A 26246-nucleotide genomic window follows, 5' to 3' on the forward strand; every position below is an offset into this window, starting at 1 on the left:
GTCACCACCCCCAGGGAAAAGCGAAGAAAGGGACACACGTCACTTTCCGGCCAAGGTGAGGACACCATGTCCACCCTCTCTCTCCTCACCCCAGCCAGCAGGACCGAGGCCTGCTGGCTGGGAGCACGACCTGGAAGCGGGGGCCCGGGCCTGAGTCCCCACAGAGGACAGCCTCTGCACGACCACGGGAGAACCGTCTCTGAGACACTGACATGGGTCTGTCCCAGCGGCTACTGTGCCCGTTACTAACACGAAACAGGGTGAGGACCTGCCTGAGACCAAGAGACGCTTTCAGTGAGGCCTCCCCTTGCCTCAGGAGAGTGGGAAAGGCCGAGACCGGGGAGAAGGCAGGACCCCGGCACCGTGTCCAGATGGCAGGGGAAGCAAGAGTCTGATGACCTGGGAGAAGAGAAGGGACCGAGAGGCAGCGATGACGTGCGGACGCGCACGCGGAGGCCTGCAGGCCGACGGGAGGCCGTGCGAACGAAGACTCCGCAGCCTGGCCCTTTGGCAGACAGCCCGTCGGGAAGTGGTGACGGAAGGGGTGCAGGGGGCAGTGTCACCTCAGGTGGCGGGACACACTTGGGCCACAGGAGGTGCCCACACACGTCAGCCACCCACCTGCCCGGCACCAACCCAGGGAGCAGCGTGGGTTGGCAGGAAGGCCGTGGGCGAGAGAAGTCGGGTTTGCATTCTTGGCGCTATGGCGCGACCCTTCAGGGCCTAAGTACCCCGTGAGCGAGGAGAGAGACAGACATCAGGGGAGCTCTAAGGGCAGACGGCACCGTCTGCCTGCGGGACAACACCATCATTTCTGGCATGACGGCCGTTAGCAGCCCTCACCCTTGCCCAGAGCGAATTCAGTCCGTGTCAGCTTTGTCACGCAGGAAGAGCTGTCCCCCTGTGGCCCAGATGCGCGGCGGGGCCGACCCTCCTGAGAGGACTGAGCGAGCCCCCCAGCTCGGCCTCTAGGAAGGAAGGTCAGGAACGGCCCTGTGGCCCACAGTGGCCCTCGTCTGAGTGGGTGTCTGACGGCGGCAGGGAAGGGCCCACGAGGTGGACACGGGAAACACACGAGCAGAGGGGGCCTTATCCTGACCACGGGCCTAGAGCTCCAACACAGCCACGCCGGCAACAGAGCGACGACATGCGCGGCCCATGCCTCGGGCTCCGCCGCCCGCTTCCCGCTGGCCTGTCCCAGGAGAGGACGGGGCACGGTGACCCCGACGCCGTCATTCTGCTCGCTTCAGACTGAACCTGAAACAGACGGACAGCTTCGGCATCCACACCCTCTCCTGACAGGGGTGGCAGGAGCGCTAGAGGTCAAGGCCATTCCCCACGCTGTGCCTGTTTTGGGAAAGGAAAGCTGAACGGGACAAATTCAGCCTCCATTTTCAGGACTGGGGTGAGGTTCGCCGCCTGTGCTGACGCAGTTCATGAACAAAACTGCCACCTTAGACGCCGGCTGCACCTCACTTACGCACAAGCACAGCACGGCTCACTTCAGCGCGCCCTCAAAACCAGCCAAGCACCACGCTGCCCCCTGCTGTCAGTAAGAGTCAAAACAAGCCAGGTGACACAGACAGCTACACACGTGCGTGCACACGCGCACCCCCCCCATCACTGGACCAACCGGACAACACCCGAAGACACTCCTCGTCCCTGTCCCCTCACGGGAGTCACCCGCCCCTGTTCACATTTAAGTTAATGACACCGAATTAGAAGCAGCCCCTCCATCACACGAGCCACACGCCAGGGGCCCGCAGTCGTGTGGGCCCGGAGGCAGCCAATGGTACAGACAGAGCGCCCACGGTGCAGAGAGCTCTGGGGGACAGCGCTTAGTGGACTCTGACACACTCCCCCCGAGTTTGGAGAAAAGGAAGACGAGGTGGTCAGAGCAGCAGGCGGTGAGCAGCCTGAGTGGCACCGGAAGCCTCTGGCGCAGGTGCCTCGGGTCACAGGGCCCACAGAAGGTAGGACACATCCTCAGAGACGAACTGGTGTCCTGGGGTCAGGTCCGAACCCACCGACAGCCAGATACGAAACTGGCCAACACACCCCAACGGGCCTGTCTTCCCACCTTCACTCACTGCCGGGTCCCTGATCAGATGCTCTCCAAAACGAAAAGGCGTCCAAGGTTAGTAACCAAGGGGGCCTGAAACCGAAGTCCATCACCTACATTAGAGCTGGCCCCGCACGCGCCGCCACCCCTGCCTCCCCGTGCCCCCTGCTCCGCCCACTCACGCCCTCAGCTGTCTCGTCAGCAGGTCAGGTCTAAGTTTCGTGCCCAGCAGCAAGCCCGTGCTCTCCTGTCCCCACTGCCTGTCCCCGTCACAGGGAACACCCAGATGTGTGGCAGTGTACCTACAAACCATCCGCCCTGCAGGCCGCGTGCTCCGCGAAGGAAAGCCCCGCGTCACCTGCCTGGCCGCTGCGCCCCGGCCCGGCCCGGGGGCTGGCTGACGCGGTGCATCGCTGCTGAGTGACTGACAGCTGAAGACGGCAGCGGCTCTCCTGCCCTTGGTGCGTGCCTGTGTGCACGCTCTGCCTGGCGCTCACGTAAGATCTGTGCGTGATTTCCAGCCCCATGACCGACAGGGGCTGCTTGTGCTAAAAGCGTCCTGCCGGCTCTCCGAGGGCGACCGTGTGTCACCACTGCCTGTGGCCTGGCTGGTGCCCCGAACCGTGACCTGCTGAGCCTTCACCGCCTGCAGCCGACCGCCGGCTGTCCTGTGCGTGCCTCCTCCTTGCCCGGGAAAGCAACACCACTGTCAGAGGCCTGCTGTCCCACCTCCACGGGCGCAGGCTGGCCTGAGTCCCAGGGGCCAGTGGGTCACTTGCAGGGCTCATGCAGAGACTGGGACTCCAGGCGGCCTGGGCCCATCCTGTCTGTACGGGAGAGGAGCCGCCCAAGAACAAGCAGCACAGATGTCAGAGCTGAGGCGTGAGCCGGGCCGCAGAGGCCAAGGCACCACGAGGGAGCTGCGACGGCATGGCAGGAGCCCAAACCAGGACGCTGCTCTCCATCTCCGGGAGGGCGGGGCCCACCCTGCAATGACGGCTGACGCAGCGCCTGTCCTGCTTCACAGACTCTGCCCCGTTCATGGCAGACAGCTCCTGTGCTCCCTCCTTCCAACCTGAGCGACATGTGCAGTTCTGCGTGGTCACCTATGAACCTCTGGTTCTGCTGTCAGCCCAACTCTGACTGCGTCACCCAGCAATGCGAGAGGAGGATAAAGCACCCCTTCTGTCCCTGGCCTCTCCCTCCACCTTCCGCTTCCCAAGTCAGCTTGCTTAGTTACCCTTCTATACTGGTCAGAACTAGATACATTCCATCCTGTTCTGAAGCCGTAATTAAGCAAATAAGCCTTTGATGTTTTACTCATGCACTGATCCCGAAAATACAAAATCAACTCACAGCTCTGATAATGTCACGTGGCTCCAGGTCCCAACAAAGCCAAGAAGACAAGAACGATGACAACTCTTTCTATGGGTCCTGGGTCGTGACCTCTGAGCCACTTAGAGAATCTCTATCGAGTCAATCTTTATATGAAAATTGCTTCCCATCTGGACCATGATGTGCCTGCTGCTCCTCCTAGAAGTCGGGGTGCCTGCCGTTCTGGCCGAGAGAAGGAAGGCAGGTCTGTGCCCTGCAGCTCAAGTCTGCCGGCCGCTCCCTGGCTTCAGAGAAAGCCAGCGCTCTTGCCGAGAGCACCCATTCCTCCTGGACACGCCGCTGTCCACACGGACTGGGCGCTGCTTGCACTCGAGCACGGTGGGCATCTGTCTGCCCCTCTGGGTTCACTGTCTTTTGAATTCACAACCATATAGTATAAGGTAACAAAAACATTTTGGCCTCCCAAATATTTAAAACAGGAGGAAGCCCTCAGGTTTACTCTTCTCCCCAACAAAACCTCTTCCAACACCTCTGAACAGAGCCTGCCCCGGGGTGGCCCCGGCGCACGCGCCCACGTGCCTGAGACCCGGGACACAGTGCGGCAGGCACCTACCGGACTTGAAGACGTGGATCAGACACATGAGCAGCGTGCCCAGCTCCTGGCAGTAGAAGGTGTGTTGCTGCTCACTCACTTCCACTCTCGGCTGCCTGGTCACAATGTCCTCTAACAGAACGCCGACCAGCTGCAGGAGGAACCTGCGGGGACGGGGGGGGTGCCAGTGAGCAAGGCGGTGCCACGGAGCACTGAGCTGCGGCCGGCGTGCAGGTGCACTCACGGGACACACGGTCTGCAGAGCCAAAGCGTGAGGACAGCAAACTAAGCCGTGGGGTGGTTCCGGCTGCCACCACCTTGGATGGGGCCCCTCTGCCTCGGTGTGCCCACCTCTGCCCTCCCTGACGAGGTGGCAGGGATCCCAAGCTCCCAGAGGACGGTCAGGAGGATGACCTGACACGTCAGTGGCGGAGCCGCCGTGGTTCCCCACAGGAACCGAATCTCGTGCATTTGAGCCACTGCTTAATGCAACAGAGGGAGCCACAGGCTTCTGCTGACCCGGCCAACAGAAGGCACCGCACAGACCTCCTGGGCTCATCGGCACACACGGCTGTCCCCACCGAAGACCACGGCAGGTGGCTGAGGGCACGTGACAGCGGCCCCGGCTGGAAGGTGCACACGGCAGGAACCACACTCGCAGCACGTCCTCTCAGCCACCCTGCCTGGGCCAGGACGGGTACACACGTGTACAGCACAGCACGTGGTGCCTGAATAGAGATCGCTGCCCTCAAGAAGCCCCCGAACAATTCGGGAGCAGACACAGTTTGACACTCCAGCATGGGCAGGGAGTGCGCGGGAGCAGCCACCCTGGCAGGGGAGGCAGTAACGCTGCCTCCAGGGAGCCCGCTGAGGTTCTGCCTTCTCTCGGGCAGCACACACGCGTGCCGCCGGCTATGGGGAGCCCCACTGTGTAGTCTGTCCACAGGACATCAGGCAGGATGTGAGCGAGCCTGAGACAGGCGTGAACCAAGGCAAGGGGCAGTGGCAGGGTAGCCGCCTTGATCCAGCTCACAGAGCTGAAGACCACGAGGATCCAGTCCCAGCTCTCTGAGTGCCACAGCCCACGTGACTCCCAGAAGGACAGGGACGAGAAAAAGGGTCAGGGATGCAACACACCTTGAGAATGTTTCTTCTGGCAAATTCTTCACCTGTCTCCCTTCACTGTGTTCTTCTGGTGTTGAATTACTGTCCCCATCTCTTAACCTATTAATTATTGGACAGGAGATTAAATACGGAGAGAAGGACAGCTCCTGAATACGAGAAAGAACGATATCTTCCGTTGACTGGGAGATTAGAACCCTCAGAATGGCCAGGATTCCTGAGACCCAGAGCTGGACGGTGCTCACAGATGCCTAAAAGGAAGAAAACAAGCTTCAGTTAAAAGAAAAAAGAGAATTAAACTAATTTTTTCTGATCATCAACTTCACGAATGAAAATGACCCCCCTTTTCGTCATTCTGCCAATAAATCTCTGTTCTGAAGCACAGTCCCAGCGAGGCTGCACCCCCACCAGCTGGGAACCTGTTTAAAGTGCAAGTTCTCAGGTCGTACCCGGGCCCAGCGGGGCCGCAGTGGCTGGGACGAACGCACTGCCGCAGGAGGCGGGGCACTCACCATTGTGACGGGAGTGACGAACATGCTCCGCAGAAGCATGTCCACGGGCCGGAGGGAGGAAGGGGCCAGAATCTCAAATAAAGTGTTCAACACGCCGAGCGCCTCGTGAGAGTCGATGTGCATCTGTCGCAACGAAACAGCAGAACAGCCACACTCGCACCCCAGGGCAGGGGGCCCTCGCCCGGCGACCCAACACACCATCACCACCACCTGGCACTACAGGTGTCGAAACGACAGCAATCAACCAAGCACACACTTTTTAGAACATCACGGCATCAGCGACATTTTTTTGCACACAGCACATCTTTTCACGTAGGTTTTTATTATGTGAACAATACGTTGTCTATAAAATATTCAGATATTTTATAGAACACAAAACAACCAGCTGGAGCTGCACCCGCTGCGCCCAGCACCCTCTGCGGGTCCGGCACATGACTTCTCGTCTGTTCCTTGCCCCCCCTGCACCCCGTCCCCACGGCGCCCAGCAGCAACAAACGCTGACAGAGGGTGTATTTCTCTCTCTTAACTTTCTCCACTGTTCACACAGAGAGGTTCCTGTTCCACCTGCTCTGATAAGTCACATAACTGTCCTTGCTTTTCCCTTAATGACACAACGGAGAGCCCCGGGCAACAGGCTTTCAGACGGAGCCTTTGCAGCAGGTGCACGCGTTCTGAGCGGTGTCTCCCGCTCCCCTGACGACGCCGGGACGCTGGGTCCCGAATGCCTCCCATTCCTGTTACTGCTCCCCAGCGTGTGTGCAGAGTCAGCCTCTCCGCAGAGATGTGGCTTTTCCCCAGGTGCGGACCTGACACTATACAGTGCTGGTCCTACCTTAACTGCAAGGGGACCCCAGGGGCTGTGAACTCCCGATGCCTGGACCTGGTTCTGTCCAGCCCAGACTGCCCAGCAGAGGACCACACCTGGCCTCGTCACCCCCACTGCCTGGTCTGTACACCCCACGCCTCAGTGGACCTCCCTGCTCTGCCCACCCCCATCCCCGGAGTCTGTGCTCCGCTCCCAAACCATACTGGGCCTTTCCCTGTACCAAATGCTCTGCGGCTTCCCAGAGTCCGCGGCGCCAGCCAAACCGAGAGGCCCCATGTGACCCCTGGGACCCCAGTTTCTGTGCCCCCCCTCCCCCACACCAGCCTCTTGCTCTCTTCAATCCCAACAAGATATTCTGGCTTCAGGGGTGGCACTTCTGCTCTCGTCCCAGGGACCCGCTGGGCTCAGCCGCGACCTCAAGCTCATGCAGACTTCACCGAGGGAACCACACGGCCCCACCAGGCCACCCCCGCCTCCATTTTCTGCACAGCATTGATGGTTCGCGACATTTTACTCCCTACCTGACTTTGTCCCCACCCCCATTCCAATTAAACTGCCCCTCCCTGAGGGCAGGGTCTCGTCATTGGCTCTGGTCACTGGGGTGCCTGTGAACACCGGCTGTCCCTGTGCTCGGCCGCCCGGCAGGCAGTGCGGCGTGCTGCAGACCTGCAGGAAGGGGGCCGGGTACTGGCTGCGGCTGGGACGGGCAGGAGATGGAACAAAGCTTTTGGGGTGTTACTCTGAACATGTATCCACAGGCATGGCATCTTGGCCACATGGCAACACCAAATTCCACAATTTATCAGAACTGTTGTCTATCCATCTTACAGAAGCCAAGACACCTCCCTCTGTCTAAGTGGCCTCAGATGACAAGTCCGTGTAGAACCAGACGTGTCTGCAGTGAAGCAGGTGCCTGTGTGTCCCCCCAATGATGCCAGGAGACACGACCACTGTGGCACCCAGGGCGCTCGCCTCCTCAGCTGGTGACCAGGGCGTGCAGAGCATCTGCTGGCAGCGGCCCGTGTGGTGAAGGCCAGAGCTTTGCTAGTAGCTGGCAAACTGTCCTGGGGGGACCCACCCTGGTGACTGAGGTGCTGCTGCCACTGGGGGCAGAGTGTCCTATCCTCTGCCACCCTGTGGCCGAGTGATTACTGGGCCCATCCTGTTCACTGCGTGTGTGGACAACTCACTGCACTGTTAGGTAACAGAATTCAGATTAAACAACAGAGAACTGCTTCCTCGGTGACAAGGAAACACATACAGAGACGTGCGGTGAGAATCCTGGGCTGACAGGACTGAGGGAGGCAGGGCATCAGGAGAACAGGGCTCAGCCTTCGGGAAACCTGTGGACGCCCCATGACTGCAGCAGGACACGCAGTAGCCTGGGTGTCCCTGAGCGGGGAATGGGACTCCTTACCGGTGACCCGCACCGACAGCACTGGGGAAAGGGAACCTACGCGAATGAATGGACAGCCATGCAGTGCCCACCTCTTCTGGGCTCCTTCCCTCTTAGAACCGCACCCCAGGGGCGGGGACACACCTGCTGCTTGGCCAGCATCGGGAGGATGACGTCAGCGACCTGCCGGGACAGCCGCCGCCACTTGTCCTCGCTCTCCTTGTGGCACTGCTGCAGGACGAGGATGAACATCTCCAGCACCTGTGGGGCAGATGGCACCGTCACCTCCTCCTTGCCACATGCCCACGCCCCCCACCCGGCACAGCTGGGGACAACAGGACCAGGCCACGGAGACCCCTAGACAACCCCGGTCCCAGGAAACGCGAGACGGCAAGCCAGGACAGCACAGGAGTGCAGGAGGACCTCCCCCTGGGTCCGCTCCAGCCACGCGCCCTGGCCAGACCAGCCCTCGTCGTTACTTCCATGGAGTTTTACGAGATTTCACAACCAGAGAAAAGGCACAAAAGGAAATTCAACGGCCACCAATCTTTGTCAAAGCCCAAGTGCAGCCCTGACTACACCTTCCTGCAGGTGCCCCAGACCTGACCTTCGCGGACGCTGGCCTTATCTGCGCTCTTTGCAAAGGCGCCTCTCCCCGGGCGGCACTGCCTTTCAGGAGAACGAGCAGGCTCGGGCGTGTGCCCATCAGTTACCCTTTCTAACCAGAGGGAGCTAAAGGCCTTTAGCTGTAAGTAAAGTTCTATGAGCACACAGCCTGACCCTGGTGAACGTTCTGACTAGGACGTTCCGTCCACGACAGCAGGCGTGAGCCGCAACAGATGCCACATAGCCTGCCAAGCTAACACTATCTGTGACCTGCCCGTTGACAGAGAGGAAGAGAAGGGGGTAAATGCACTAGAAGTTTGCTGACCTGGTCTACAAGAGGACTGCTGTAGGGAAGGAGGCCCCATGTCAGCCCGCCCACTGCACACTGCCTCCCTTCAGGCCACGCGGCTGCGGCCCACCGCCCGAGAACGTCGGCACGCGACGCAACCCCGCTGACGAAGACCAGCCGCCCTCCCTGGCCTCCCGCCAACCAGGCCCAGAGCTGACCAGCCGTGGCCAGGCCACCCACCAGCCCCCGAGCTCACCCGGTCAGGGTGGCCCTGCAGCCCCTCTGTGGCAGCAGTGCTTGTCATCATCATGACAGGGTTTTATTTCACACTAGTGTGTAATTAAATATGACTAAATTAACCAAAATGAGAATGCGCCGAGAAAGTGTTTCTGTGAGAAAAGCTTATGGCTTTAAATCAAGGTTCAAAGCCACGTATGTAACCACAAGAACGACAGTGAGTGAGGGCCAGGCCACTGGACAAGCTAAAGACAGGAGTCACTGAGACGGCCAGGTCGCTGCCCTTCCATGGCCTCAGACTGCCTGGAACATGGAAGTCATGCTCCACCCTACAGAAAACAGAGCCACAACCAGCTCACAGAAACAGGTGGCCACGGTCAATGAGTCACCTTTGGTCTTCCTTTTGGAAAAGAGGGTCGTGCGTACGTCCAACCTTGGCAGGTGTGGCCCTCGGGCAGCATCGGCGGCCGCCCTCCCCCGGCGCCCGCCCGGGCACAGACGACGGCCGCCCTCACCTGGTGGTACTGGATGAGCCTCAGGAGCATGGACACCACCACCTCCTTCTGGGTCTCCAGCTCCTTCCCTGCGTCGGCTTTGTTGGCTCCTCGCAACACGAAGAGGTCGTGCACGATGGGCTGCAGAGCCGGTATGGCTGCGGGGACAAGGGCCGGGCTAAGGAGCCTGGAGTGACGCGCCCACTTGGAAGACAATGCTTAACGCCTCCAGGTATTTTCAAGAAAGAAAGGAAGCCCCAATCCATGCTTGGCTGATCGAGGACTGGGACGTTATCAGTGTGGCCTCGGGAAGGCCGCCAGTCTTCCTCTGGCGCTTAAATCCTAATTCTGCAAAAGCTTCTAAGAAACAACAACTAGGGTTTCTATGACATGGCATCACTCCTGACAAAAAGAAGAGACACAAATTCAAAATGACAAAACCTTCCCGCTGAGGCGGCAGCATCCACGTTCAGGCAGGGCCCACGTGCTCCGCTGACAGAAACATCCCGTGTGCCAGCCGCCCGGGCCACGTGAACGAGACACCCACTCTTGCGTCCTGATCCTAACCTGCAGCCAGCCCCAGGAAGTCCCTGGTCCAACGACAGCCCCTGAGGGAGACCTCGGAAACGCCCCCTGGGACACTGCAGCCTGCGCATGGCACCAAGGTCAGTGGGGGCCCCGTCTCACCCACTGACACATGCAACACAGGCACTCGCCCCACTGACACGCGCACACGGGCACTCGCTCAGTGACACGCACTTGCCCTGCTGACACGCGCACAGCCCACTTGCTGACTTCCCAGAGACAACTGAGCATTCCTGTGGAAAGCAGTGGGGTTTGGCTGCCCCACCATTCCCCATCCAGAGACCCCCCCGGCCCAGGAGACCTGTCATCCATCGATCTAACACCGGCCCTGCCCACGGTGGCCATGTCTGCACGCCTGGCTCTGCAGAGGCCTCAGGACGTGTCCCCATCGGAACTCTAAAGCCGACAGTTCCTGACAATGGCACTGTCAGCAGAGAATGCTGAAGGTCAGCTTCAAAGCTCGAAGAACGGTTTTAGGTTGTTCTTAAAACTGCACCATCCCCTGGGGTCCTCAGAGAAGCGCCTACAAAATCTCCAGGCAAAGAGGTCCTGAATCAAGGCCACTGTGCCTCCCAACACAGCAGGCAACACGTCAAATGTCCTTGCAGAAGCAGGGTTGTTATATTTTTTGCGTCACGTGACAGACTCGGGTGTTTAAGTCAGACCTTATCTGACCCTCATGGCATCTGGCTGCTCCTGTACTTTCACCTAAGTAGAGTCTAACCTCTCAGAGTGAAGAGTGGGCCCCCACATCGTAGCACGGGCCTGCTCACACGTGCACACACGTGCACAGAGTCCATGCAGCACAGAGTGGCGGGACTGCACTGGAGGCGGGGCTGTAAGGACCACGCTGCTGAGCAGCACCGGACACAGGCCCTGGGAAAAGGCATGTCCAGTTACCGTGTGTCACAGCCTTCCGGCCACTGGCCATGACGCCGTCACACAGTTGAATGATCTTGGGGATCCCGATGATCTGCTTTGAATGATAGCGTTCATAAGATAGCAGGACCAGGAAGAAGAAGATGTTTGGAATAATGGCCTCGGATTCCCTAGGAAGAAAAGCATCCATTTAGATACTTCCTTTTAACACAGAGACACACAATCGCCAGGAACAGTGTGAAATCATCCCGGCTGAACAAGAACTCCCACATAAGGGAGCCCAGCAACCTGGCTTGGTCCGATCTAGGTCCTGACACCCCCCGTCTGCGGAGAGCCCACGGTCAGTGGGGCTGCATGCAGAAAGCACCCAGCAGCAGGGGGCCTGGAGGGAGAGGCCCCACGACTCTCCTTCTGCTCCTCCCTCTTCAGGGGAAGGAGGCGAGGCCTGAGGAGACAAAGTGGCCGGTCTCGCTCCCATCCAGTCAGAAAGTCACAGGGTGGGAACGAAACAGGGTCTCCAGACCCCAGGGACACTCGGCACTGTTTCCCTGAAACGGAAGAGTGGATCTTCCGTGGTGATACAGCTGGACCTGCGCAGGAGGAGAGAGTAACCCTTCCTGCCGGCAAGGACCGCTGCACTGATGGAAAAGCAAAACAGCGGCCCTCGCTGAGGCCGGCCGCATCTAAGAACGCTCTCTCTAAGGAGATTAGAACAGCGTCCTGCCAGACAAGGTTCTGTCTACCCATGCAGTGCCGCCATCAAGCGCCTGAGGAGTGAGATGAAGACTGGGGACATCTGTGCCTTGCAGCTTCTAGACAAGTCTTCAGATACTCAGCAATTTTTAAAAGAAACAAGTACCAACATTAATCAGATTCCAAATAAAAAATTACCCAGCAAAAGTGCCTAACAATCCTTTCAAGGACATCCACGTTAATCATCTCAAGCTACATGTACTCACATAACAAGGACAAGAAATGCCCAATAACAAAGTGCCGTTACCTGAACTGGCCGACTTCAATGTATTCAAACTGCTTCAGCACGAAGCCAATAAACACCTGTGGCGAAAAAGGGAGTTCCCATCAATAATGAAACGTGCAAACGAGGACCCTTTTCTCCCTCCTTACTTGGGTAGAACTTTAACAAGTTCCCTGACAGCAGAAAAACTTGCGTACAAGAACTCAAACACGTTCCACTGGACGATTTCAGGACCCTGCCAGAGATCCCCCTGAACACAGTTACTGAGCACTGAGGCGAGACCTCTGGGAGGACAGATATTAAACTCCAGGAGACACCGGGCAAGACTCAACAGTCACGTCCTGGGACCCGTCGGTTTGGCTGGAGGAGCCCGACGCGGGGCCTGCGGAGAGGTGGGGGCGGCCCGGGAGTAGACGGGCGCGTCAGGCCTGCGTCTGAGCCAGCTGGGCCCACCTCTGTTCCAAGCACCGTCTGCTCTTGCCAAACTGGACACGAAGGCCCCTGCCCACTGCTTCCTCCGAGGCCCTGGCCTGACACCCACACATGGCAGGCGCCCCAGAAGCAACCGCACTGAGCCCAATAATCCTGTCAGCTTTAGTTCTCCCACCTGCTCAGAAAAATGGCCACTTTCCGGAGTCCAGAGAACCGGAGAGCCGGGGCACGGGGTGATAAAAGCCAACATGATGGGGCGTGCGCACGGCAAAACCCTGACGCTGCCGAGTCAGGGTGGAGGGGACTCAGCTGTGCTGGCCAAGACAGAAGGTGCTGGGGCCCCAAGGAAGCAGCTGAGCTCAGCCGTCTGCCGAGAAGCACGGCCTGGAAGAGGCTCAGCTGCCCTCGCCCAACGTGTGAATACCAGACGGAGGCTTTAGAAAGACAGAAGGAAACACCACAAACGGCTCCGTCTTTGAGAACAGGCCCTCTGCACGGTGACCTCATGAAGGGTCTGACGAGAGTCGAGTCTACCCGACAGGCCTGCGTCAGCATGGGCAATGGCTCATGCCCATCTACTGCAAAGCCCCTAGGAGCCCAGCCCACAACCCCAGGACGTCAGTCCTAGCGACTAAGTGACAGTCCAGGGACGGGCAGCCAGGTGGACTGTGGCTGTGACCTGTCTCCTCTGGAAGGGATCGACCCAATGGCCCTGGCTCGAATTCAGGTGGCACTGGCTGTGGGCCCCGGGCTTCTTCCCGGGGACCCCTGGAGCCCTCCTCTGTCCTCAAGCTCCTGTATGGGGCCCCGGAGCCTCGGCCGCCCAGCTCCCCCGCTTCAGACAATGGCTCCTCCCCACAGGAGAGGAGAGGAAGAGACGACCCCAACAAACCCCAAAAAGCACCCTCTACAAAGATGGAAATGGTGCTACTGAATAACATCCTGGTAACTGCAGCAGGAGGAGAGGGAACAGGCCACCGGTGCAAGGCCCCTGTGGCCCTGCGCTGGGTGACAGCCCCACACTGGCTTCTGACTGTGCTTTCCCGCTTCTCCTGAAGAAACGGACCCTTTAAGGTGAGTGTCGGTGCTGATGAGGACCTGCATCCCAGAGAACTGTTATTTCTAACATCAAGATATCCGGGCTCACACAGGAAAGCGGCCAAGAGCGCAGCCCAATAGGAATGCGCCATTTGAGGCCCCGAAGGCAACTCGGGCTGTAGCGAACTTGCTGGCATGGGTCTCGGTGTAGGAGAACTGGCACAGGGAAGTGACGTGACTGGCCAGAGCCGCGTCTGCACAGTAACAAGACCCGCGGGCACCAGGGACATGGGACCAATGGTTGTCTTGTTAGATACTTACTGTCTGAGGTGAGATCACTGACGATGACTTGAAACTGAATGTCCTAATTGATCATGTTTAGAGTAAGACTCTGCTTTGTTAAAATGTCCCCCAAACAACGAACCTTAATTACACCATATAATGTAAATAAATTCAGGCCTATCGTGGAGTTGGTGAGGGTAGGTGGACATGAAGAACCTTTGGCAAAAGTGAACAGGGGTCAAGGAGCACCCCAACAGCCAGAGCAGATGGGGCAGCCTGGGGCGAGGGCGCCGGGATGCACCAGGCCCTCGGCGTGACTGGCCCTGAAATTGTTAAGAGGCAGCGGCTGATGGGGAAAAACAAACAGCACCGTCCTTTGTGCCAAGGAGCTTCAGTGCCGTGCTGAGACGGCCTGTGTTAGGTTATGAACAGGTGCGGCAGGTGAAAGTCAGAGTGGCAAACCTGGTCTGAGTCCAGGAGACAGTAATTGACCCGTAACTGCACCAGCTGCGCCAGCAAGTCCAAGACCTGCTTCTGCAGCTGCACGGACGTGGTGGTCGTGTACTGCTTGAGCGCCTTGATGACCAGCGGCTCGAATAAGCGGATGTGACTGTGAATAGCATTCTATGAAAAACAAGGAAAGCATCCAGAGTGAGTCTTCAGCTGGGAAGTGTCAAGCGGCCACCTACAAGGCGTAAGGCCCAATTTCCCCAGAGCGTTCACCTGCCGGCTCCTGTTTACCTTGTCCGCACGGTTCTTTGTGACGCTCGTGAGGTTAGTCTTCAAATGGGTGGACACTTTCTGGAGCACATCAAACCACCTGCCGATGGGGACAGGGGAGGGAAGAACGCCCTTCCACACTCTGCTGCGTGCTCAGCGAATCCCAGGTCTCACACTCACACTCACACTCACACACAGTCAGAGGTAACCATCAGTAACGCTCTTCCTTCCATGAAGGCGACAGCTGTGCTCCGGAGTCGCAGCTGACCCTGGGGTCTGGCACCTGCAGCAGGTGCGCAGACGCATGTCCGTTGCTTCGGGACACAAACCGCGCAGCCTGACAGCCGCGGGATGGAGAGGTGATGGTCATTTCAAAGGTTCAGGAGTCATAAGATACCACCTCGTTTTTTTGGAATAAACTTTTGTGTAAAGAGTACCATCAATTTTAAAGGACAATAATACACACCCTCACACACTGGCCTGCTTTTTATTTATACCCGCATCTGTGAAGTGTTTGAAGAACCCATTCCTGAGACTTGGATCGACAGTAAGTGTGTCCCTGCCGGAAAGCTGGGGTCATGGCACTTCCCTTGCTTCCCGACTCCACTAGCTCACCTGTCGCTGTTGTACCACATGTATGTAAGAGAGGGGAAGCAAGGCCTTCTATCGTCACTACATACGAGTGATTCAAAGCTGCCGTCACTGTGGTAACTTAAACAAACGCTGCATTTCAGGTTATCAAAACCACAACCACGAATTTAAGTGAAAAGGGACTTCTAGCCATCAAGTCACAAGACATAAAAATATTATCCAAGACTCTCCCGCGAGCTTCACACACCTCAGCACATGACACGCCTGCGCCACGTGGGACATGTCCTCCCACCTCAGCTGTAGGCCCCGAAAGTGCTGACACGGAGCCCTCAGTGGGAGAAGGTCGGCGGCGAGCACGGGACGAGGACACTGCGCGTGGCGGCCGCCCCGCCCCTGAGACGGCACAACCCCAACCCCCGCTCGCCCCCCGGACCACACTCTCTTAGGCGGGGCCGGGCGCGCCCTTCGCGTGTCGGCAGCCACCCCGCTCTCCGGCGCCCCGTGAACACGGCCCGCCTGCTCTCTCCTGTTTCCCCGCAGAACAGTCCTGCCAAGTGCCCGCGGCCGACGCGGTTACCCCGAGGCGTCGTGGTCCTGCTCTGCCGGCACCGTGGTGCGCAGGCTGGCGTCCGCCAGGGCCTGGGTGAAGTGCGTGTACGGAGCCATGAAGCAGTAGTGGTACAGGCCTGGCCTCACGCTGGACGAGCCCAGGCGCTGGGCCCGGCCTTGAGACTTGCTGGGGTGGGATGAGAAGCCATCAAACTGGGAGGCCAAGTTCGTCCCAAAGAGTGTCTTCAACAACTACAGTGGAAGAAGGAAGCCATCAACATGCTGCCCAGTGCAGCGCGAGTACATGCCACACGCATGCCAGGCTGCCCGAGGCAGCGGTGCGGGGCAGCAGCCACGCAGGCGCGGGCTCCCCTCGAGCGGCCGGGGGGCGCTGCTCTCCCTTCCACCACAGCCCTAGTAGTCGCTCTGTGGTGCTAAAGGAGACCGCACGTTCCAACACCTGGGGGGCTGCTGAGACACCAGTTACGTAAAGGGGGTCCGGCCGGGCTTCCAAGACCCTGTGCCCTACCCAGCGACAGGCCTCCTGCTCTAGGGCACCCCACCAGCATCACCTTCTCAAGGACAGGAAGCGTGACGTCACCACGCCCGCAGCAGAAGGGCTGAGAAGAAAAGGACAGGAAACTGCTTTCTCACCTGCTGCACACACACGGTGGCCATCATTGGCTCCCGACTGAAGCAGGACTTCAGGTACCCCAGGATCTCCTCGACACACTGTGGGAGAAGCAGCGAGACGCGGAGGAAGCGACTGAGGTGACTTCCTCTGCTGTGACTCCCCTCCTGAAAGTCCCCGTAGCCTGAGAACCCCTAGTCCTCGGCAAGCACTCGCTGGGGCCAGGACCTCCTGGGCGTGACTGCAGGCGGTGGCGGGACAGAGAAGCCCGGGGAGCAAGCAGCGCGCTGCTGAGGCTGCAGTCGGGCGCGAGAAGGCGGCGCGTGGAGAGCTGCACCCACAGATAGGGCGGCTGGGCAGGTCGCAGTGAGGGGGCCAGTGTCACTGTGCGGGGACACTGATGGGCACCAACGGAACAGAATACTATCGGGCCACTGGCAACAAGTGTAAGCACTCAGCTGACATGTGGGAAAAGGCACGGAAGTAACTGAGGAGAAACATAAAACGCTGTGCATGATGAAGAAAAACGGGCCAGCTCTCAGGCACATCAAGACAAAGACTCTGAGACGTGGAAACAAGTGAACTCCGTAGACACCCTGCATTACATTTCAGGAGCCGCGTGTTTAAAGGGGGCCACCTGTCATTCACTTTGAAATCCTTCTGGAAGTCCGGTGTCAGGAGCAAGACAGGTGGACACACATGAAAGCAAAGCTCGCGGCCGGCACCGCACGGCTCTGGGAGCATTTCCGTACGGGGTGGGGGCAGGGAGAAGGCTGGGCCTGGAACCCACATTTCCCCGCAGTTCGGCTGCACCCTGCGGCACCGAGGGCATGTTGTACGCCCTCGCTAGGCCTGTCTCTGCCCTTCCCACTTGGGAAGGTCACACGAGAGAACAAAGGACTCTGCCAGCACAGTTTTGAACCCATTGATTTTCTAGACTAAAGTGGATCTAAGCTAATAAACAGCAAATAACTGAGGACAGGCTACAAAAAGGACGCCCCTCCCAACTAGAAGCGAGGACTAGATGAGATTCAGGTGCTATGACGCAGCAGTTGGGGGGGTCGCAGAAGCATCTCCCCACGCTGGGACCACTTTCTAAACACATGTATCCAGTGTGCCAGCAGCAACAGCCCCATGAGGAGAAAGGAAGCTCGAACCTTCCCGATGTCCTGCAGCGTTGCCAACTCTAGGATCTGGGAGAGCACGTCCAAGGCCGAGCGCAGAAAGCCCCCAAACTTCTCCGTGCTGTTCTGCAAATCCAAGGTCACCTGGAGGGAGAGAGCAGAGCTTAGCTCTGTGGCCGCATCAGCCTGTCTAACCCGAGGGCACGCTGTCTGGTGCAGGGTAGCCCCGCCCCCTCGCCACGTGAAGAGTACCCATCCATCCGTCCATCAGTTTTCAGCACTGGGAAAGTGCACTGGAAAAAAACTACTCTTCCAGATAGCTACAGAAAAACTCACTTTTCAAAGGCATCTTCCATCCAACTTTATATTGACTCTGCAGACAGAAACAACTTCTAACCTTCTATCATAATGGAAAAGTTTTAAATGTCCATCATAACCAATATCTGAGAAGCAGCATATCAGAAAATACAAAATACATGTCCTGTTCCACACACATTGGGATCCACGGGAAAATCATGATCAAATCCAAGCACAGCCTTTCAGTCTGGCTACAACAAAACATTAGTCTTAGGAAGAAGGAGGACTCTAAAGGACTCAGCTTAAATTCTGCAGCAATTACCCCATTTAATAAACCGAGAGAACAGGTCAGGGCCACAGATACATTATGAAGAACAAGATCAAGGGGAAGAGATTGCCCAGGAAAACAAAGACTGGCCCAGGCCCTGCCAAAGTGCCACAAGAAACAGAAAGCCGCCCAGTGAAATAAGATCTGACAGCCCTGAGAGGAGAGCAGATGAGACGCAGGATGGCGGTGAGAGGGCTGGGCACAGTGCCCACCCTCGTGCCCTCCGAGGGCGCTTCCCTCCAACAGGCGAGGAGGGAAGCTCCAGCAGCGACAGCGGGGGGGCAAGGACGCTGGAACATTAAGACCCAAGGGCTCTGGAAGAGCTGAGCAAGGACTTGGAAGCTCCCAAGAACAAGCAAACGAGGCTGACAGGCAACCTGACCAAACCAATTGTAACTCATATGCCCACGCATGCGTCCAAGCTGTGAATCTGAAGAAGACCACCAAGGCCCCGTGAGACCCTCGGGCACATGTGCATGGTGACAAGGCAGTGGCACCTTGTAGTTGGCATGGGTAGCTTTCAAGACGTCGTGCAGTTTGAGGTATGAAGGGAGGTGGTAGAAGCTCCCCAGCGATGAGGATTTATTTGCTGTAACAGGACCGGAAGCTTCCGATTGTCGGGAGGCTGTAACAAAACACACACACGACTGTTTAGATCAAAAGTAAGCATTTGCCAAGTTCAAAATAGATCACTGGCAATAATGATTTTTAAAAGTATCCTAGCAGAATAAAACACAAACTTTTTCTCTAAGTTTTAATTACAGTAATTACAAGTAACGAGAAACTGACCAACAAACCTAAGTACAATCTGAGTACTTGCCCAAAAATAGTAAAATGAAAGATAATGACGAAGAAGAAAAGCATTGTGATGCTATTATTCCTTTGCGTTGGCCTGGCTGCCTGGCTGTGAATCAGAGGAGCAACTAATCTGACGGCCTCAGCCAATCACAGGGGCTCTCAAGAGACCAAGGCTGCCAGCGGGGGGCAGGCTTGACCCCGGCCCGTTAGGTCAGGCCCTTCCAGCCAACAGACAGGGATGGCATGTGACGTGCTCTGACTAACGTAGAGGGGATGCACGTACTCGCGACAGTGGCATTAACACATAAATGCCAAGCACTGGATAAAACTACTCAAGTCTCGAGGATTTCTGACTTGGAGCCCTCTGTCTGTTCGGCGGCCGGGAAGGTGAGCGGACAGCACTGTAACTGCGCGTGTGGGAGCGGAAGAGCTCGCACACTGGGGGTCTTCCTGTGAGTGGCAGGCGGCCACCCGAGAACACAGCAGCTTCACACGCCCTCACGCACAGGCTTCGTCCACGGAATGGGTGGGAGGGTTGGACAGGCCCCACGCAAGGGGAGAGGGCGCTGGCGGCCTCTGCTGTGCCCGGTGCCCCTCAGGCACAGACCCCACAGCTGAGCCACGTGGGACCTCTGGCCCAGCAGCTGAGACTCCCCGGGGTGCGACAGCCCTCCAGGCGCCTCACTGGGATGACTGCATCCCTCATGTCCCCAGCTGGACACTCCCCATTGCAAAGTTCCCACTTCCTACTCCAGAACCCTCCCCTAGGGGAACTCCTTTTCCCCCAAAGACCTCCACACCCAGCCATAGACACCGCCTCCCTCACTGGACCCGGGGATCCCCGCATCCCGCTCTGCAGTGGGGAGAAGGGGGCACCCGGTGAGGTTCCCTGCTGTGGGTGATGGCACCCCAGCAAGCGGCACCCAGAGACGCTCACGATCAACGTGGCCTGTGCACGCTCAGTAAGGAGCGCCTGCTACCTGAGGCCCTGAAGCCACACCTGGGGAGACCGTTTCTCTGGCTTCGCTGCTGCGTGATTTAGTTCCAGAAGTCCCACGTCACTGCATCCACCCTGACACAATGTCTGTGATGCTCAGGGCGTCCCCCCCTTCCTACCTGGACTGGCGTCGCTGCCTTTCTTGGGGCTGCTCAGCGGCACGGACGCCTGCTCGCCCGGCTCCTTCTCCTTCCCCTTGCGGCGGATGGGACTCAGAGACGGGGGGTTCGCTAGGGACGGCAAGGCTGCCTGGAACAGAGAACAGGGGCCGGGAGTGGGGACCGGTGCGGAAGCTGACGCTCACAGCACACAGCCTCACCGTTTCCGGGAAAGAACCCACCCGCCGCTCACTCTCTCTCCGCCCCACACCTCGAGCTCGGAACCCGTACGGGCCCCGTGTGCTTCACTCAGTCCACACAGCACCGCACGCAGCGGGGGTGCAGAGGACCCCGACCGGGGCTGGGGATGCCAGGGATGGAGAAGGCCCCTGGAACCCCGGGCGCGTCACCTCTGAGAGCAGCCACCAGTGGTCTGCAGGAGCCACGACACCAAACGGCGGGAAACGCCACATTTGAAACCCTGTCTTCCTGCTAAGGAAACAGCTCAGAGAGAAGTGCCTTCCTCAAGGCCACAGCCGACAGGCGGCTGAGCACCCAGGTCGCACACTGCGGGAGGCAACGGGCAGGGGCAGAGAGGAGGGGACGGCGGAGACGGGCTTTGAGGCCTCGACTCCCCTGCTCACTCTGTGCTCAGAGCAGTCGCCTTCCATGTCAGAGCCTGGTCTGCAAAGCAGGGTCATGGCTGCGGTCAGGGGAGGACTGGAGGCAGCACTGAGGCTGCTCCTGGGAACATGACCCAGGGAGGGGCTGGGCACTTTAGATACCGCGTGTCAGACTCTGTTTACGTCGGAACGGGCAGGTCCACAGGAACGAAAAGAGGGAAGGGGTGGTCTGCAGCCGGGGGGCACGGGGGGGGGGTTGAGGGGCGAAGGGCACGGTGTTCCTTCACGGGTCCCAGGAGGGGCGGTGGTGAGGATGGAACGACTCTGTGGGCGCAGCGAACCCCCGGCACCGCCCCGGGGGGCTGGGGCGGCTCTAAGGCAGGCGGACTGTGCTCTAACTGCACCGTACGCCCACAGCGCCGGCTCGGAGGCAGCAGAGGCTGCTGCGCTGTCCAAAAGAGACGCTCCGTCCATCCGGGCCAGAGCAGTGGCAGCGAACATAGAGAGAGCTGTGTCTGTGTGCCTGGCACATGTGTGTACGTGTGTCAGCGCACACACACACGCACACACACGTGTACATGTTTGGGGGGTTTGGGGCAAGATACTTCGCAGGGAAAACAAAGGGCCTGACGAGCAAGGACGAAGAGCTGCGAGGGCCCTGCTGCTCCTAACTTCACAAAATGCAGAGTGAGAGGAGGTCAGGTTTACGCTGTGTCTGAGCTGCCCAGGAAGCCCCCAAGCAGAAGTGTCCCGCGGCAGCTGACCCCACAGGACTGGGGCACCAGAGACAGGCCTGCGGCCTCTGATGTTCAGATGAAGACACAGGAGCAGGCCTGACGACCCGGCGCCGCCCTGTCCTCACTGGCCCACCATTGACAGGTGGCTGCTGGCGTTCAGATGGAGCGACAAACAAAAGGAGCAGCTCAGGTCCCCTCAGCCCTGGGGGGGGATGCAGACGAGGGCGGCCAAGGTGGAAAGCAGTACAGAGGCTCCTCGGAAAATTAAAAATTGATCGACCATACGATGCAGCAATCCCACTTCTGGATGTCGTGTGTACAGAGAAGCTCAAACGCTAATTTGGGAAGATACATGTATCCCTGTCCACTGCAGTGTTATTCACAACAGCTGGCACGTGGAAGCAACCTAAGTGATGAGTGGGTAACAAAGCGGAGAGGCACGCACACACACACAAATACATACTTACATGTGACAGAATATTACTCAGCCATAAAAAAGAATGAAACGTTGCCGTTTTTGACAACATATGTGGATCGAAAGGATATTATGCTGAGTGAAATAAGTCAGAGAAAGACAAATACTATAATTTCATTTATATGTAGACTCTAACAAAACAAAAAAAAAACAACAACAAAAATCCCCAAAACATCTCTGGCTGCTGTGGCTCAGTGGACTGAGCTCCCACCTATGGACCAAAAGGTTGCCGGTTCGATTCCCAGTCAGGGCCCAGGCCTGGGCTGCAGGCGGAGTCCCTGGTTGGGAGCGTGCGAGAGGTAAGCACTTGATGTATCTCACTCCCATCAATGTTCTCTCCCTCTCTTTCTCCCTCCCTGCCCGTCTAACACTAAATAAAGTCTTCAAAAAATAAACAAAAACAGCATCAATGAACAAACAAGACAAAAACAGACTCAGAGGTCCAGAGGACAGACTGACGGCTGCCAGAGGGGAGGGCGGTTGCAGCTGGGGGGAAGGTGAAAGGGTCAGAAGCCCAGACCGGCAGCTACAGCACAGCCGCAGGGCGTGCAGCGCCACAGGCGGCACGGGCAATACCACCGCGGGACGTGCCTAACCGCGGTGCTGCACACCGAATACAATTCTGAGTGTCAACTGGAATTGAAAAAAAGAACAATTTAAAAAAATGTCAGTTTCTCAGTTGTGGCCACACGTCAAGGGTGCAGTAGCCACAGGCGGTGAGTGCCTGTCGCGGCCGGTGCAGACGTGGCACGTTCCCATGGTTACAGAGAGCTGCACTGGACAGCCCTGGCCCAGTATGAGGCAGGACAGAGCCTGGACAGCATTCGTGACGGGCTGAAGACCAAAGCCGAAAGTGCCGGGAACAGAAGGGGTCGGGGAAACCAGAGACCATCCGGAAGCCAACAAGAGCAGCCGTCCCGCGGCAGGAGGGGGGTGCCGGGTGAGGCAGAGGGGACGTGGGGCTGACCTGGGCAAAGGCCCTGCTGTGGAGGGTGGTGGCAGGAACCAGGCCTGCTCAGGCCAGAGCATGAGGGCCGGAGCAGTGGGCAGAGGCCAGACCAAGAGCCTCCCAGGGGCCAGGGTCAGGGCAGTGGGAAGCACGCGGGGGAGGCAGCGACAGGGCTGTGCGGGAGCTGGCGGGGAGGGAGAGGCCGCAGGGCAGCTAAAGGGGAACCTGAAGCTCCCCGAGTCTGTTCAAGACGGGGGACACAGGCAAGAGAGGGAACAGCCAGATGTAGCGGGGAGTGCACTGATCTGCCTTAGCCTGCTGTGCGGAGAGCTGGCCATGCGTCTCCAAGTTGATCCTACTGCTCTCTGCTTCACAGAAAAGCACAGCTCCATGCCGACATGTCTGGGGCGGGCAAATGAGTAAGCGAGACAGCCCCTCGAGTCTGAGCGTCCTGGCTCCTGCTGAGAGCTGAAGAACAGAGCCAGCCTCTCCCTTTTGGGGACAGTGACTGAGGGTGGCCCCAGAAGGGCCATGGCCCAGAGGGTTGCGGCTGGGGTGTAAGCCGCTGTGGGAAGGGCAGCTGGCTTCGAAGCACAGGCCTGTGGGCGAGCCCCGGGTCACGGAGGTTACCTTCACCGCAGGACCAGGAGCCGCCTCATCCAGCACGTGCGCGCAGATATTGAGCACCTTCAGCAGGTGGGAGAAGAGCTGCTCCACCATGGGCACCAGGCTCCGGTCCCCCAGCGCCGGCCACACCTCTTCCTGCTTGCTGGCTGCCGGGCCAGCCTCCTCCTCAGCGGCCCAGGAGCTCCTCAGAGACCTGGGGGCACTGGCTGTGAGACAGGCACACGAGTTACTGCTGCGGCGCGCGGAAAAGACACCGCGGAGGAAACACGCACTGTTCAGACCCAGCCCCATCAGACATCTGCACCTGACAGTCCACTGATACCTCCCATTCAGCAGGAAGCTGACGCTTCCCCCAAAACACCACGTTCCCAGCTTCGGTGACTGCCACCACTGTACAACCACCCACGCTGTAACAGTCACCCGAGGCCCGTCCCTGATCTTTTCAAGCGAAGCTCCATCGGTGGCCCAGGCCTGCTGCTCTGCCTCCGTTATCCTTCCAGCAGTCTCTTCCCCCAAAGGCACCGCAGTGACCTCGTTCAGACTCCGCCCTTAAGTGCAATATGAGCCTCCTGAGCTCCCCACCTCCCCCATCTCAGACCCAGGCCGACTGTTAGGCCCATTTGTGACCTCCCACGGCAAGCAGAATGAGCCCCCGTGAGGGGACCGGTGACCCCTAAACCCACCAATCACCACGGGCCCCTCCTGCCTCACTAGCCACATTCTCCATCCTCGTCCTTGCCCTGATGTGGCGTCAAAATGACTTACAGTTCTCAAACGTCACAGGCTTTTTCATGGCTTCCTGCCTTGGCATGTGCCCTGCCCTCTGTCTGGTGGGCCCTTTCCTGCCAGCCCGTAAGTCTTGTCCCTGGCTGCTGAGAGTGTCTGGCGCACGGGGCCCCAAAATGAAGGCAGCAGTGAGCTGGTCTGTAGCTAATTGAGTGGCTGACCTGGGAAAGGGCTCCGCGAGGACACTGGACAGACTAGCTGCCTGCAGGACGCGCTCCCCCCGAGGCAGCACAGGGCGCCAGTCCAGCAGGAGCTAGGTGTCGATGGCAGTGGCCTCACAGCGCCTCCCTTCAGAGCTTGTGACCCCACCCTCTGGGGGCCCCCGTCTCCACTTGGCGCCAATACCTGCAAGCAGGTTTCCGGCCAGGATGAGCGCGTCCTGATGAGCGGAGAGGTCCAGCGGGAACCACGCCGACGAGAGCAGGGTGAGGACCGCCGTGAGCATGCCGACGGTGCAGCTCTTCCGGGTGTCGTCAGGGGCGCCCAGTGGGGGTACTCTGGGGGCGGACACGGGCGGGGGTGGGGTGCAGGGTGATGGCGCAGCAAACTGCCTGCCCCTCCCAGCCAAGTGGGATGCGCATCTCCCTGTGCAGATTACGGCGGCTCACAAAGCGGTTTTGCGATTAACTATCATCTTCCCTATAAACCACAGCTCCGTAAGTCATCTGAGAAATGAAATCAAGTAGCCAATCTGCTTATTTTGAAGACTTTGTAACTTAAACTTCTGAGTCGGCACATTTTCCTACTCAATGGCAAGTTACTCAGAAGTCAAGTGCTGGACCCGTGACCAGAAACTGCAGTTGCGGGTAGGTAAGTATTTGTTCCCAGAGGAGGTCGTCCTTCGGCACGCTCCTGGCCACGAGCTGACACACACACGACACCAGAGCGACAGGGACCAGCGTGGGCACGTGTAGGACAGCTGTCCTTCTCCTGGGTGCTGCGGGTCACGTGGAGTTATCCCTCAGGCGCTACAGGGTCACCCACCAGACAATCATTTAAAGTGAAAATCGTTCCTAAATATCACTCCTGTGTGTCGTCATGATTTTGTGTGGTAGGTCACATTTGATTTTAAACAACAAATATTTCTAAGTTCATAATGCACAGCCAGTTAGAAGCCCTTTGCCGGCATATACGAATCCTTACACAGCCCTCCACAGCGCTGACGAGGGAGAGTCTGACGCCCACCAGTTACGACCGGCTCGGTATTTCCCTGCAGCGCCCCCCACCAGACCCCACACAACTAACCGCAAAGCAACAAGTGTGCGTGGGGTACTTAACAAGAAAGAAAAATGGGGTTCCAGTAAGTATGTCTGCATCACCTAACTGTAGACAACCACGTGCCGAGGAAAACTTACCCGCAGTGCCAGCCCAGGCTCCAGATGCAGGCTGGAAAGGCCGTGGAGAGGAGACACAAAGCTTCGCAACACCCGAACTAGAGGGAAGGAGTGAGGAAGTCACTCCCAGCACCAAAAGGAGAGAAAGCACCACCAGTGGAGGCCCACATCTAGCGCTGGGACACCTGTCGGCGCAGGTCCTCCTGCCCAGAGCTGCCATTGCCCTGTGCCACCCCCACGGCCTGCAACGTGTGGCCCTGCTCCCAGGTTCCAAGTGCATAGGGTTCTTCCCCCATCAGGACCGCAACCACCGCGAGGGCAGGGGTCCTCCGTCTTGACACCCAAGCCTAGAACAGTGCCAACACAGGGGACCCCAGCAAACACCCAGAAACAACGTCTGTGGTGTTCCGGACAAACCAAAGGAAGGCCGAACGACCAAGAGCCCTAGACCTTCAGGTGTGCGAGGGCAGCCCGAGTGTCACTGAGTGCTCTGTAGCATGGAAGCGCCGCTCGTGCCACACACAGGCAAGGGCGAGCCGCGGCCTACAATCAGCAAATGGCTACTTTCGTGTAACAGTTTTTCCTAATTATGAAAGTTAAACCTGTTCGCTTTAGAAAATCTGTGAATATCTGAAAAATATAAAGGAAAACAAAAATCACTCATCCTAAAATGAATTTTGACAACACTGCCGGTCACTTCCCTGAATATGTGAGAAATATACGTATGCAAATATCTTTTAATTTATTTATTTTCAGAGGTGGGGAAGGGAGAAAGAGAGGGAGAAAAACATTGATCGGCAGCCTCTCACGCACCCCCAGCTGGGAACCTGGGCTGCAACACAGGCCTGTGCCCTAACTGGGAGGTGAACCCGTGACCTTCCAGTTTGCAGGCCAGCACTCAAATCCACTGAGCCACACC

The 26246-nt window shown here is 58.2% G+C and overlaps 1 protein-coding gene across 1 annotated transcript in view; it reads right to left on the minus strand.

The window, feature by feature from the left end:
* HTT (huntingtin) overlaps positions 1-26246 on the minus strand; it is a 111941-nt gene that overhangs the window by 34895 nt on the left and 50800 nt on the right. The window contains exons 24-40 of the mRNA XM_090267143.1: positions 25349-25425; positions 24339-24490; positions 23211-23413; positions 19818-19947; positions 18401-18528; positions 17312-17422; positions 16178-16255; positions 15552-15775; positions 14405-14483; positions 14126-14287; positions 11936-11991; positions 10957-11105; positions 9493-9629; positions 7990-8106; positions 5624-5746; positions 5127-5362; positions 4011-4153 (exon numbers count right to left, since the gene is read on the minus strand). Of these exons, the coding sequence (XP_090123269.1) occupies positions 4011-4153; positions 5127-5362; positions 5624-5746; positions 7990-8106; positions 9493-9629; positions 10957-11105; positions 11936-11991; positions 14126-14287; positions 14405-14483; positions 15552-15775; positions 16178-16255; positions 17312-17422; positions 18401-18528; positions 19818-19947; positions 23211-23413; positions 24339-24490; positions 25349-25425 (2305 nt within the window). The remainder of the gene's footprint in view (positions 1-4010; positions 4154-5126; positions 5363-5623; positions 5747-7989; positions 8107-9492; positions 9630-10956; positions 11106-11935; positions 11992-14125; positions 14288-14404; positions 14484-15551; positions 15776-16177; positions 16256-17311; positions 17423-18400; positions 18529-19817; positions 19948-23210; positions 23414-24338; positions 24491-25348; positions 25426-26246) is intronic.

Source organism: Furipterus horrens, unplaced genomic scaffold, assembly GCF_987537825.1.
Source record: "Furipterus horrens unplaced genomic scaffold, mFurHor1.1.pri manual_scaffold_2, whole genome shotgun sequence".
Taxonomy (NCBI): Eukaryota; Metazoa; Chordata; class Mammalia; order Chiroptera; family Furipteridae; genus Furipterus; species Furipterus horrens.